Below are 13,893 nucleotides of genomic sequence, written 5' to 3'. Positions count from 1 at the left end.
TTGAACTAATCTACCTAGAAATGTAAATTGGGGGCATATAGAAGGACATTCAATTAATGTCTTGTGTTACGATAAAAGATGATAGAGATTATTACAGGCTAGAGTCACATATTTGTTTTAGAGGAGAAGGTTTGAAGAGGTAGTTTAGTCAATGAAAAGGGGCAGCTCGGTGGCACATTGGATAGAGTGCTGGGCCAAAAGTCGAGAAGACCCAAGTCCAAATCCAGCCTCAGACACTTCCTAGCTGTGTGATCCTGGCCCTTAGTCCTGTCTCCCTCAGTTTCTTATCCTTAAAATGAGCTGGAGAAGGAAATGACAAATCACTTGACTATCTTTGCCAAGAAAACCCCAAATGGGGTCACAAAGAGTCGACATGACTGAACAACAGTCAGTGAAAAAGCATTGAGTTCAGAAACATTCATTAAGAACCTACTATGGGCAAAAGGCAGTCCCTGCCTCAAGGAGTTCAAAAATTCCAATGAGAACAGAATGTCTCCGTGCTGGCAATAGTCCCCACAAATCTCTCTCCAAAACTGTTTTTCAGCTTTGTTCTGATGAGAGTTTGAGTTGGGAAGGGGAGGGAGGGACTAGGATACTGCCTTCACATATCCTCCTCTCAAGTTGTCTGATGCCCTCCACAATATGACCCTAAATTACTCTTCTAGATGTGTCTCTCACTTGTTTGAACCCTCTATTTCAGTCAAACTGGACTAAACTAATTGAAATATAAAGAATAGATCTCCAGTGCATTGATGCATTATTGGTTCCTCATTTAATCTCTCTTGGTCCCTAATCTTAGTTCTTGGCAATGCCAGTGATTTGGGGGTGGGTGGGTAGGAATAGCAGATTCTATAAATCATATGTCAGACTTTAGCTACAAAATTTCTGGAGTTCTCCCAAACCAGATTAGAATGTAACTGGGAGGGGCGGCCAGGTAGCACAGTGAGTAAGAGCACCAGCTCCAGTGTGTCGGGATGACCTGGGGATGGAATCCGGGCTCAGACACTTAGCACCACACCCATAAATAACTGGCTGTGTAACCTTGAGCAAGTTACTTAACCCTGATTGCTTTAAAAAGAAAAAAGAATGTAACTGGGAAAGATTTAACAAAATAAATAAAACTATAACACAACATAGGTAATGTTAATTTGTGGTTTTCTAAGTCCATTTACTGCCCTCAGGGATCTGTTTCTATTTGAGTCTGACATTAATGTATATTATTCTTCCTATGCTTGATAGGCACTTGCCATATCCACTTGAAGGCTGTGAAAGTCTGAGCCCATGATTTTTTGACATATCAAATGTCTTCAGACAAAGGAGAGAGGATGTTGCTAGAGATTAATGTCTCCTTTTCTCCTAAATATGCATACACCTGTGTCCAGAACTGTAGCTCATTTTGTGCCCAGGGCAAGTATGAACAATGGTACAAATAGCTGGAAAGTTATTCTTAGTGGAGAGCATGAAGATAAAGGCTTAAGTATCTGTTGGGAAGGCACATCCCAGGGTCAGGGAGGGGGGAAGGCAGAGCTGAGGAGGAGTTTACTATGGAATACTGGATTGCAATGCTGTCAGTTGTCTTTAATGTAAGCCTGGGCCAATGACCTGACTAATTCACCTTGATCTTCCTGTGTCCCATCAGCAGTTCTAGTGGAAAGGGAGTATGGGGGTGACAGAAGGTCACCTGAGCCCTGTAGCCCACAAATCCCTCGTCCTCTCACCTGCATCTGATTCTCAGAAGGGGTTAAAAGCAGGCAGAGAATAAGGGGGAAAACCTGGGTGAGAGAGATGGGAGAATATCATGACCCCCACCATGCTGCTGCAGGTGATTACAAGTCTTACTTTCCACTACATAAGATTTGGGGCATATAACATGTTGGTCGGGCTAAAGGATCCAGCTTGTTGCAATCCATTTTTTTTAATTGAACCTATGATTTTATTGCTGTAGGGGACTACTGGTGAAGAAATAACCTCTCCCAATGCATACCAGCTACTGCTCTGTCAGTTCCTTCCTTCCCTCCTTCCCCCCCCCAAGTGCAGCAGTTGCTCATAGCCCCTTCCCCCCTTTAGAATGGAAACTTTGACCTTCCCTTCATTTCTTCCTCCTTCTCCCTTCCATATCTCTTCCTTCCTTCCTTGCCTCCATTCTCCCTCCATCTCCCTTCCCCCTTCCTCTCTTCCTCCCTTTCCCTATTTTGCCCAGGTAGGAAATACAGCAGTTGCTCATAGCTTCCCTCCCCCCACCCCTAACACCCTGCAATAGAATGGAAACTTTGACCAGCTCTGTTTTTGATATAGGCAGATTTGCCCTTCCTTGGGCAGCCTGATGCCAACCCCTCTCCTTCCAGGAGTTAACCATATTGATGCCAGACTTAGTATATATAGATACCATCCTCAGCCTCCTCAGAAGGAGAGATAAAAGGAATGCATCCCTAGGTGGGTTATAGTTTTACAAAAGTTTCCAAGGAGCACTTGGATGCTAAGAAAGTAACTTTCCCAGAGTCAGTTGGTATGTTGAAGATAGGACTTGACCTAGACTTTCTTGCCTCCAAAGCTACATCTCTATCATGCCACCACTGGGTTGTGTTTTAATATTTGGTATTTAAACATTTTTTTTAAATATGACTGTTGATTTTATCAGTGTAGGAAGCTCTTGGTTGGGAACTTCCTTCACCAATGAATCTTTCCTGCAGCTTATTGTCTGGGAGAGTTAGTTGTGTGGGGGCCATGAGAGGTTATGTTTTTCCCAGAGCCACACAGTCAGTGTTAGAGGTCCAATTCAGGTCTTTCTGACCTAAAGGTCTATTATACTGCATTGCTTCTCTAAAATATGAAAACAACCAACAACAAATCTCTTTCTATTTTAAAAACCATAAAAATGCCTTACTATATTTTTTTGTGCTTTGTGAGAATTCTAATGGGGAGGAGGGGAATGGAGAGAAAGGGCAAGCATGGCCAGGGATATCATGCTATAGTAAGTTTGCCTTTTCAGACGACACATTGACAGGAATACTCTTGTCCTATTGGAATATACAACTTAATTCTGAGAGATAATAATGTAAGGATCCAATGTCTGCAGTTCATGTTGCTTCTTCCTCAGAACTCAACTGTGAAATATCTCGTAATGAGGCAGGTCTGGTAGTGTTTGAATAATTAAGGGACACTAGCTATCTTTGTGCCAGTTTACCCCCCACCCCAGATACTATATCTTGTTCTAGAGATGGTAATCAAAATAATGGTACTGTTCCTGGAAAGGATGTTAGTCAGTTGTCTTAAGCCTCTACTCAACATTCCCACAACTTCTCAAACCAAAATACCCACCTTGGGTGACCACCTGTTATTTGTGTTGTCTTCCTCTATTGGAATTTAAGCTCCTTGAGGGCAGGGACTGTCTTTTCTATTCCTATCCCCAACTTTGCACATGTAGACAGTTCTTTCTTTACTTTGTGTTACACAAATTCAGCTCTAGCTCAGGCTCCAGCTCCCCAGTTGGTGGGAGTAGGGGTAGTAGTAATAACAGCAGCATCAGGGCCACCACCAGTATAGGTATAGCCCTGTGCCAGGGGTCTTCTGTCCCAGGCACTGAAGTCCTTCCCACTCTTCAAATCCCAGGCACTGAAGCTGCTTGGACTGCAAGGGCTCGGAGTAATGTGCAGGGGGGAGGTGGAGTAGGGGGGGAGCAGGTGGAACCCCCAGATGAGAGGGGGAGCTCAGAGGAATGATCCACTTAAGTTAAGCTAGGACTGACTGTAGTATACACTTGGAAAATTCATTCCTTTTGAATTCATTCCTTCAATTATCTTTCTGGGGTTAGGAAGCTTGGCCAGAATCCTGGAAATCACTGAAAAAAGAAGAGAAATAGGCAAAATCTTTGGCTGCAGTCCCTTAGCCAAAGAACACATTTGTTGAGGGCACTAACAGTGGAAGCAAAAGCTAGTAATATGGTGGAGGTTTGAAGTTTATTTTAGTTTCAAATGTATCAGTCACCTATATCCTGCTTACCTGACTACTTTGGCAACCTCATCAGTTATTTATTGAGCTTTTCTACTTGTCTAGTAGACAAGTCATGCAGGTCTACACATTGAACTCTCACTTTCTTCTGAAGATCATGAGAGATTGTTTGCTTGGGGATCCAGAATGGCTGCCATATTGTTTGTTGATAATATAACAAGACAACCTTGTCCTTACCAGTGTGCAAATTTTCTATACTTCAAGTTGAAAGTTGAGATGGTATATGACATCATTTCCAAGATGTATTTTTGAAAGAAATTTCTCCAGAGACCTTATGTCTTCCAAACCTAGGTGATTTCCTTCTCTTTTAAGGATAAAATTTGTTAACACTATCTGGAAATTGGTATCTTTGCAAAGAAAAGAAACCACCTCCCTGACCTTAAGATTGGAAGAGGACTCTTCCCTCCCATTCTCTCCTCAAAAAAAGAAAAAAGAAAAGAAAAGAACCCAATAATTGAGATACACAAAACTGTGGACAAAATCTAACCAAGTCCAATATTCATGCTACTCATTCCCTATGCTTGTTACTGTTATCTACTCATCTCCAGGTCAGTCTATCAGTTTTTTTCAATGACTTTAGTTACTGACCCATGGCCTTCTTCATCTTCTGAGAATTAATTTTTTTCTATTGGTTTTCCTTGCAATTCCTTCAACAATCTGATCATGTAATTCTTTAACATTTTCAATTCCAGTGATGTCCTCCTCTACCTCCCGTCATTTGCCCACTGACCCAGTAACACCTTCGATCTTATCATATCCCAGGACTGTACTTCCCCTTAAATCTACAAATTTGGATTTCTTTTCTCTAATTACAATCTTTTGTCCTTCTACATACTGCATTCTCTTATGCCAAATATATTTATCACTTTTGTGACCTTTAGTTTCTTGGTTTTATTTTACACACACACACACTTCTGTGGCATCATTGGACATCTAAATTTAAAGTTGTCTATAGGTTATTGCAGATGACACAGAAGAAGCCTATGCTTTGTGAAAATGTGTAGTATGATTTTTAGTTTTATTTACACTTCTATTTTTTGTTTATAATTTTTTAAAGACTATTTAGAATTAAAAAAAATTAAACCTTCTCCTGGGTATGTTATAGAATTTCAAGGACTGCGTATTGATTGTGGAGTGGCTGAACAATTATGGTCTATGACTATAATGTAGTATTATTTCACCATAAAAATGATGAGAGGTGATTTCAGAGGATTATGGGAATTATGACCTGAGACAGATGGAAGTGAGAGAACCAGGAGAACAGTTTATATGAAGACAACATTGTAAAGGACAACTTTGGAAAATTTAAGAACTCTGATCAGCCATGTCTCCAGAGGACCTGTGATGAAGCATGTTACTTCCTGATAGAGAGGTGATGAACTCAAGATAAAGAAAGAAATAAACGTTTTTAGGCATGGCCATTGTGTGGATTTGTTTTTTCTTGATTTTATCTCTTAGGTTTTAATTAGTAGGGGAGGAAAGAGAGAGAGATGATTAGGAAAAAGAATGCCCCCCCAAAAGAGGAACATGGAAACATTTTTTAAAAATGCACAGAAGAGTGCAGAAGGGTAAAAGGGAGCAAAAACATACAGGACAATTTTGAAAGTAGAGTTTAGAATCTATTATATACTTTTCAAAAAGCTAAGTGATTTGAAATGGAGAGTCATTATTTCATATACAATCCTCTTTTTCTGTGTTCTGCTGTGTATATGGAGATTCTTGTTATGGGGATGTTTACATTCAGAACAAAAAAAAACCACCGTGGATTATTGTTCAGGAGTAGGATAGACTATGGTCTCTGCAGTCTCTTCCAACTCTGAGCGTCTGTGGATTTTACTTTGAAAAAATGATCTTGGTCTATCAATACCTTAGGAGGTACTTAGGAGGTTGGGAAGGAAGAAGAGGTCTTTCTTTGGAATCAGAAACCTTGATCAATCTCTCTCAGAAAAGCCAATTACCCTGATAATTTGGGTTGTTAGGAGACTCGTATCAGGGTGTCTACAAACTCAAGGTTGCTTTGGTCAATTCAGAAAGGGAGACAAAAACTGCACTTGGTAACCATTTTTGATTGGCTTTCAAAACTAGTAGTCCCTACTAAAAATGTTCACTTCTGCAAAACAAAAATGGCCGAAAAGAAGTAGCCCTTGGCAGACCTTCTGGAGGGAGTCGAGGAAGAACCCTAGATATTTGGCTGAAATTTCTCTTCATCCATCCTAGCTAACCAATCAGGCTTCTTCAAATTTGGAAATCTTGAACTTTGGCAAGGCATAGAGCTCAGGTCTGACAAATGGGCTGAAATGTTGGGGTTTGGCTCCTTTTTCCAGATCTATGTTCAGTACAACTGAATGAATCGTAGGGAGTTGTTGTAACTATGCTTTTGATAGAAGCCAGAGTAATTAATGGGAAAAGAATGTCAGTTCTAGACAGACTTTGTGATGCACATCCTTGGCCCTGAATTTAGTTTAAATGATGTGATACATCTCCTGAGGTACTGAGAGTAATTATGAAAAAGGAAAGTATATGAATTCTTGGTCTCTGGGGTAGTGACATCAGATGCAGCCATGCTTATCTTAAGGTAATTAAGATTACTAACATCCTGGTTAGAGACTATATATAATACCCTTTGTTATCCATAGGAACTAGAGCCGGCTGCTAGGTCATAAGTGATAACTCATTTCCCCTTTCATTGATCTATCTTTCTGAAATAATTTATTTCATGCTTTTAGATTATTCTTTGATGTGACAAAGAGGCAGTCTTCAAAACTGTCATAGAGAATTATTCTTTAATTGATAGCGTCTGATCATTAACATTGAGGGTGCAATAGACACCTTTCCATGACCTTAGGGGGTCAGGCATTTCATTCATTAAAAGTTTTGAGAGGCAGCAAGGTATAGAAGATAGAGACCCAACCTTGAATTAAATAGAGCTGGGTCTAAGTCCTGCCTCTGTTGGCTACTGATTTCGTGACCTTGGACAAGCCATTTAACCTCATAGTGTCTATGCAACCCTTTAAAACTATAAATTGCAGGGAAAAGTACCAACCTGTTTTGGTAAGGGGAGTTTCTTCATTGACATTTCCCTATACTACTACAACCACAGATCTGGCCAAAAAAAGATTTTGCAAAGGTGTTATTTCTTCAAGATTGAATAGTATTTGGAATCAGGAATAAAATAATTCTTACTGACATTGAGAATTCTTTAAAGTTTACAAATTACTTTTCCCCTCAAGTAGTATTATTTTCACTTTATTGGGGGAAATGGGGTACAGTATTAAAATCCAAGAAAATAACTTGCCTTCCAAGGGTCACATATCTGGTAAATGTCAGAACTAGGAACTACTAACCAGACCTCTTATTTTCATGTCCAATGTTCCTTCCATTCTACTATTCCTCACTATCTCAGAAGGGCAAGTAAATGGATCTTGAAATGACTTTGAATGTAGCTGTAGTATATGAAAAAATTACTGAAAGAACAAGTCATACTTTCTGAAAACACTTTCCTAAAATTCCTGGGATATCCAAATAATCCCCTTAAGATACTTCCTATGTTCTAGGAAGTCAGCTACATGCCTGCTATTTGCATATGCAATTAATGTTTATTATTCAGTAGATAACAGATAAATTTCAAGTCCAATAGATGACCCCATTGATTTGTATTTGTCTACTTTTTAGCACAGTGGAGCTGACTGTATCAAAGTAATTCATATATTTATGATCATTTTATCAGGCTTGGAGCATATTTCATTATTTTAAATGGTTACAGAGGTTTCTAGTTCTTGTATTTTTGCTTTTATGGCATATTGTTGGTACGGTTATAGAAGTCAGAGCTAAAAAACCAAAACAAATAAAAGAAACAAAAACCTGGCCATAACAAGGTACATTAATAAGCAATTGGCTTCTGGGATAAAACCCCATCCAAGCCAGTCAAATGCCTGGGGGTTGGCAGTCCTAATTGTTGGTCATATCTATGATTTATTTGCTGCTGAGTCTTTAGGATTACCATCCTCAATTATAACATTGTTTCTATGGGAAAATATGATCCACTTTACAACCGTCTGCTGTATGATTTAGTTTCCAGAACTGAATTCTGACCAAAAAAAAATGTGGAAACTGACTATATTCTCCCAATGTTTACTTTTTTGGGCTCAAATTGATTCCTTCATTTCATCCACTCATCTACCTTTTCAAAATGCTGGCCAGTATAGATAGCATTGTGATCTGTGGATTCTTTAAACTAAGATCATAAGAAATTCTTTGTTAGGGTCATAATACTTATCACAATTGTACTTAATAAGTAATAATCTCCTTGGGGTCAGGGACTGTTATCTTTTGTATCTCCTAGCATAGGACCAGACACACAGTTGTGTTGTTGTTGTTGCTTAGTTGTGTCTGACCCTTTGTGACCAAGGTATGCTCTGCCTTCTGTCTTCTACTGTCTCTTGACGTCTGTCTGAATTCATGTTAATTGTTTCCATGACACTAAATGTCCATCACTTCCTCTGCCATCCCTTTTGCCTTCAATCTTTCCCAACATCAAGGTCTTTTCCAACAAGTCTCATCTTCTCATTATATGGCAAAAATAAGTTTCAGCTTCAGTACTTGACTCTCTAGTGAATGGCCTGAACTAATTTCTTTAGGTGTTTCTGATTTGAACTCCTCACTGTCCAAGGGATCCTCAAAATCTTCTCCAGCACCACAGTTGGACAGCATTGATTTTGCAGCACTCAGTTTTCCTTATAATCCAAGTCTCACAGTTGTACATTGCTGCTGGAAAAACCATAGCTTTGACTATACATATCTTTGTCAGCAATGTGATATCTCTGCTTTTTAGCATTCTGCCCTGATTTGCCATAGCTTCCCTTCCAAGGAAATTCTAATTTTATTTTTTTAAATAGTATTTATCCCCACCCTACCCCACATTTAAGTGTTAAGAGAATTTTTAGCATTCATTTGTACAATATTTTGAGTTGCAAATTTTTCTCCCTTCTCCTCCCCTCTTCTGAAAATGGTAGGCAGTTTCATATAATTTACATATGTGCTATCATGTAAAAATATTTCCATATTACTCACAACTGTGAAAGAAGAAACTGATCAAGAGGAAAAGAAAGCATGAGAAAGAATAAAGTAAGTGAAAAAATATTCTTTGATCTGTGTTCAGAATCCATCCAGCATTTATCATTTTCCTTTTCTCTCATATTAATCATTCTGCTTGGTGTGACGTGGTACCTCAGAGTTGTTTTAATTTGCATTTCTCTAATAAAAGTGATTTAAAGCACTTCTTCATGTGCCGACAGCTTTGATTTCTTCATCTGTCTGTTCATATCCTTTTACCATTTATCAGTTGGGGAAAGGCTTATGCTCATGTAAATTTTATTCAGTTCTCTTATATATTTGAGAAATGAGGCCTTTACCAGAGACACTTGCTATAAAAATTGTTTCCCAGCTTTCTGTTTCTAATCTTGGTTTCATTGGTTTTTAATTTAATATAATCAAAATTATTTTACATTTTGTAATGCTCTCTATCTTTTGTTTGGTCATGAATTATTCCCCTCCCCACAGATCTGACTATCTGACTTTACCTCGCTCTTCTAATTTATTTATGGTATCTGTTTTATGTCTAAATCATGCCAAAGGTCTGTCATCTCTAACTTTTCTAAATATTTTATTTACCTTCTTAGTTTCTTTCTTGTTTATCTTTTGGTTGGATTTATCATGTTCTGAGAAGGAACAGTTGAGATCCCTCACTAGTATAGTTTTGCTTTCTTGTTTACAAATTTCAATGCTATACCACCTGGTGCATACATGTATTAATATTGCTTCATTGTCCACGGTACCTTTTAATAAGATATAGTTTCCTTCCTTATCTCTTTTAATTAGGCCTATTTTTGCTTTTACTTTGAGATCAGGATTGCTGCTGATGCTTTTTTTGTTTACTTCAACTAATGCATAATAGATTCTGCTCCAGTCCCTTACCTTTACTCTGTGTGTGTCTCTCGTGCTTCAAGCATGTTTCTTGTAAATAACATTGTAGAATTCTGGTTTTTGATCCATTTCTGTTTTATGGGTTAATTTCAATTTTCTTTTAATTTTATGACTGCAGTTGCCGTTTGCAGTGATCTTTGAGCCCAAGAACATAAATCTGACACTGCTTCCCTTTCTTCTCCCTCTATTTGCCAGGAAGTGATGGGATCAGTTGCCAAGATCTTAGGTTATTTAATATTTGTTGAGTGAATGAGTAAAAATCCATTTATTTGAATCTTTTCCTCATGCTCTATAAAGAATTAGGATATAAAGGATAATTAAGACATTATGTAAATGCCAGTGAGAATGATGATGAATATAAAGATAAAATGTCTCCAGTCCTCCAGCAGTTTGTAGCATAATTATGGGGACAGGTCAATTGTGTAAGGAGATCCTAATGTAAAAAAGTATTAATTGAATGGTATAGACAATAAATGCTATAAGAATTTGTTTCATTTGAAGAAGTAAGAGGTTGGTTCAGATTCTAGTGCTCAGGAGAGGCTTCCTAGGGGAGGTAAAACAAGACCTAGACTTTGAAGGAAAAATTAAACAAAGGAAAGACAAGCAAAAAGTATAGAGTGCATTTCAGGTAGGGAAAATGACTTGAATAAAGGCAAGGCAATGAGAATGCACTAGATGTTTGTGGGAGGGTATCTTTGGCCAGTTCTAGAGGAACAAGGAGGGAAGTGGTCTAATCAGAGGTTATAATTGTGGGATAGGATATCAGGGTCAGATTGTGGATGAATAACAGACCTGGACACTAATATGTATTTTAACATTTGTTCTGATAGCAATGTCCAGAGAACAGTAGAAATATCCGGGAGGTTCAGTGCGCATCCTATAACAACAAGCCTTTCATGGGTCGATTTTATGAATGGGAACCATTTGCAGAAGGTAAGAGAAAACCTAAATAACTTACAGTAATTATTTGCAAACTTCTTTAGATTTGTTTGATTATTGAATTTGAATTTATTGGTTTACATGTGTCACAGATGTCTAGCATAAGGGTGTGGAACCAGATTTGTTCTGCAAAGTTTGGGTTCAGTCCAAGGGCTACACTTGAAGCCTTGAGGCCGCAGGTTCCCCAACTCTAGTCTAGCATATTATTTACAATTGTTTTTGCCATTGAAGACTTGGCATTGGAGGGTTTGTCCTGGTATATAACCCTTGAGAAGCAGACTAGAAAAGAAACACATAAGGCCTTCCATTTTCATTTTTAAAAATAATTTAGTGTTATATGTTGGTTCAGCTTGTTGACAATGACTGGAGTACTTGGGGATTTCTTTTATTTGTTGATAATTACAGTTCCATTATGTTTTTAGAACTAATAAACAGATGGACTTTGTTTAATTTGTTTTGTTTTCTGTCAAGAACAAATTTTTTGGGGGAGGAGATGAGTTTATGGAATTAAAACATTTAACTATTTAATTTTTTTCATTTGTTACTTCCCTTGAATCTTTTTTTTTTGGGGGGGGAGGGATGTTCTTTAAGTATGTACTGTGCTGCTGCTAAAAGGGAGACAGGGTCAGTCTTTTGAGTGTGTTTTCTTGATCATTAAGTATGTCATTTAATATATTAGGAAAGAGTTGTGCCCATGTTCTGATAGCAAGAGAGAAGATTAGAGGAATTTAATTGGAGGATTTAAGGATGAAAGTAGAGACAGATTTATTGATGTGGGTTGATAGATGTTGATAAATCTTATCAGAGGACTTTTATCTTCTTGTTAAGTTGTATATAAGATCATCTGTTGAGAGCAATGCTGGTAGAGTGGAAGAATTACTGTGATAGGTCAAGAAAAACTACATCAAGGAAATTTTTAAAAAGCAAATGAAAAGAGTGACACAGCCTTATGGAAGATCTGATATTAAAGTTGTGAAATAACTTCCCATGGAGTCACAGGGTCACACATTTGGTTCTAGAAGGGGACCTAGAGGTCATCTTGTCCAACCCCCTCTCATATGGATGAGGAAACTTAAGAGGAATGAAGGGGCTTGCTCAAAGCAACACAAGTGACAAATTACAAAGTTCAGGAAGTAGAGCAAGTTTAGAATAGCTTGGAATGAGGCAGGTAGATAATGTAATAGAGTTCTGGTCCTAGAGGCAGGAAGATCTGAGTTCAAATCTGTCCTCAGGTATTAGCTGTGTGACTCTGGGCAAATTACTTCACCTTTGTCTGCCTTTCACACTAAATGAAATAAAAATAACAGTACCTACATGCAGGGTTGTTGTCAGGATGAAGCAGATATCATTTACAAGGTGCTCTGCTTAAAGCACTGTGCAAATGCTAGCTATGATGCTAGCTATTAGGAATGAGCAATTGGACTGAATGAAAATAAAATAGAGGTCTTATGGTGAGTAAAGAGCAGGTTAAGTTGATTTGGGAGAAATGACTAAGAATTTTGTGATTGAGAAGACAGCACCAACCTCAATATCTGGACATGGACATAGTCCAGTGTTGTGGCCATACTATTTGTGGCTGATATGAATATTATCAGAGGTAAGGAAAAGATTGAGGGATAGCTAGGTGGCACAGTGGATAGAGTGTCAGGGTCTGGAGTCAGGAAGATCTGAGTTCAAATGTGTCCTCAGAGTGTGACCCTGAGCTAGTCACTTAACCCTATTTTCCTCAGTTCCTGTAAAATGGTAACACACTGGAGAAGGAAATGGCAAACCATTCCAGTGTCTTTGCCAGGAACACCCCAAATGGGGTCACAAAGAATTGGACATGACTAAAAACAATTGAACAGAACAACTAGGAAAGGATCAGGAGATCAGATAGGCTGTGACTGTGGGTGCTAAAAATCAGTGGGTAAGGGGCAGCCAGGTAGCACAGCGAGTAAGAGCACCGGCTCCAGTGTCGGGATGACCTGGAGATCGAATCCCGGGCTCAGACACTTAGCACCCACCCAGAAACACCTGGCTGTGTAACATTGAGCAAGTTACTTAATCCCAATTGCTTAGGGGCAGCCAGGTGGCTCAGCAAGTAAGAGCACCAGCTCCAGTGTCGGGATGACCTAGGGATCAAATCTAGGCTCAGATACTTAGCACCACACCCAGAAATAACTGGCTGTGTAACCTTGAGCAAGTTACTTAACCCTGATTGCTTAAAAAAAATCAGTGGGCATCATGGAAGGTGATGAAGTAAAGAGCAAGAATGTCAGTAAATGAAGAAAGTGTCTAAAAAGTAGAATAAATCTTAGGTGGGTATGAGAGGGTAAGCAACAGAAGGGATGGACAGTATGCAATATTGGTAAGTATTTTTAGTGTAGGGAGGTCCTCTGAGCTAGTAACTAGAATAGAAGGCAGGACACACACACAAAAGAGGCTCAATGCTTTTTGTTGGAGGTGCATATGCATAATAAAGCAAGAATGGTGGATTTCACTTCTTTCTTAAAAGTTCATTTGTATTCCCATCACAAAATGGATGTCTCCAGCCAACTCCTTATTTTTATTTATTTATTTGCTTTCTTATTTATCCACCTATGTATTCATTTAGTTATTTAGTGGATGGGTAGGTGTGGATGTATTTCTGGAACATAAGCATTGAATAAATGCTTTTTGAACGACTGTATAAACATGTGTGCACACACAGATTGATCTTTAAAACCAGTTTTGGGGGAAGGGGGTTAAGGATGCAGGTTCATAATCAGGGGTTTAGTAGGAGTTAAAAGGAATTTTCCAAGTCTTATGAGAGAGTTGTCTGGAGCCACGGACCTCAAATCAGCACTAGACAAAGAGAGTCAAAAGAATAGATATATATAATCTTAGTCCAGTTATGTTCTGCTGGCTGAAATATTGGCTGTCTGGCTAGGTATAGGCTAACTCCCTAACAAGGCTTCTTAGCCCTTGCACCTTAGGTAGATG

General features: G+C 38.6%; 1 protein-coding gene across 1 annotated transcript in view; it reads left to right on the top strand.

Annotated features, from left to right (window-relative positions):
- THSD4 (thrombospondin type 1 domain containing 4) overlaps positions 1–13,893 on the top strand; it is a 927,982-nt gene that overhangs the window by 251,838 nt on the left and 662,251 nt on the right. The window contains exon 6 of the mRNA XM_069098174.1: positions 10,821–10,923. Within this exon, the coding sequence (XP_068954275.1) occupies positions 10,821–10,923 (103 nt within the window). The remainder of the gene's footprint in view (positions 1–10,820; positions 10,924–13,893) is intronic.

This window comes from Petaurus breviceps, unplaced genomic scaffold (genome assembly GCF_028583685.1).
Source record: "Petaurus breviceps papuanus isolate PSGF00001 unplaced genomic scaffold, PetGlider_PUasm1.0 37, whole genome shotgun sequence".
In the NCBI taxonomy this organism is placed as follows: Eukaryota; Metazoa; Chordata; class Mammalia; order Diprotodontia; family Petauridae; genus Petaurus; species Petaurus breviceps.
Note: the sequence above shows the minus strand (reverse complement) of the source record. Positions and strands in the feature narration are given on the sequence as shown.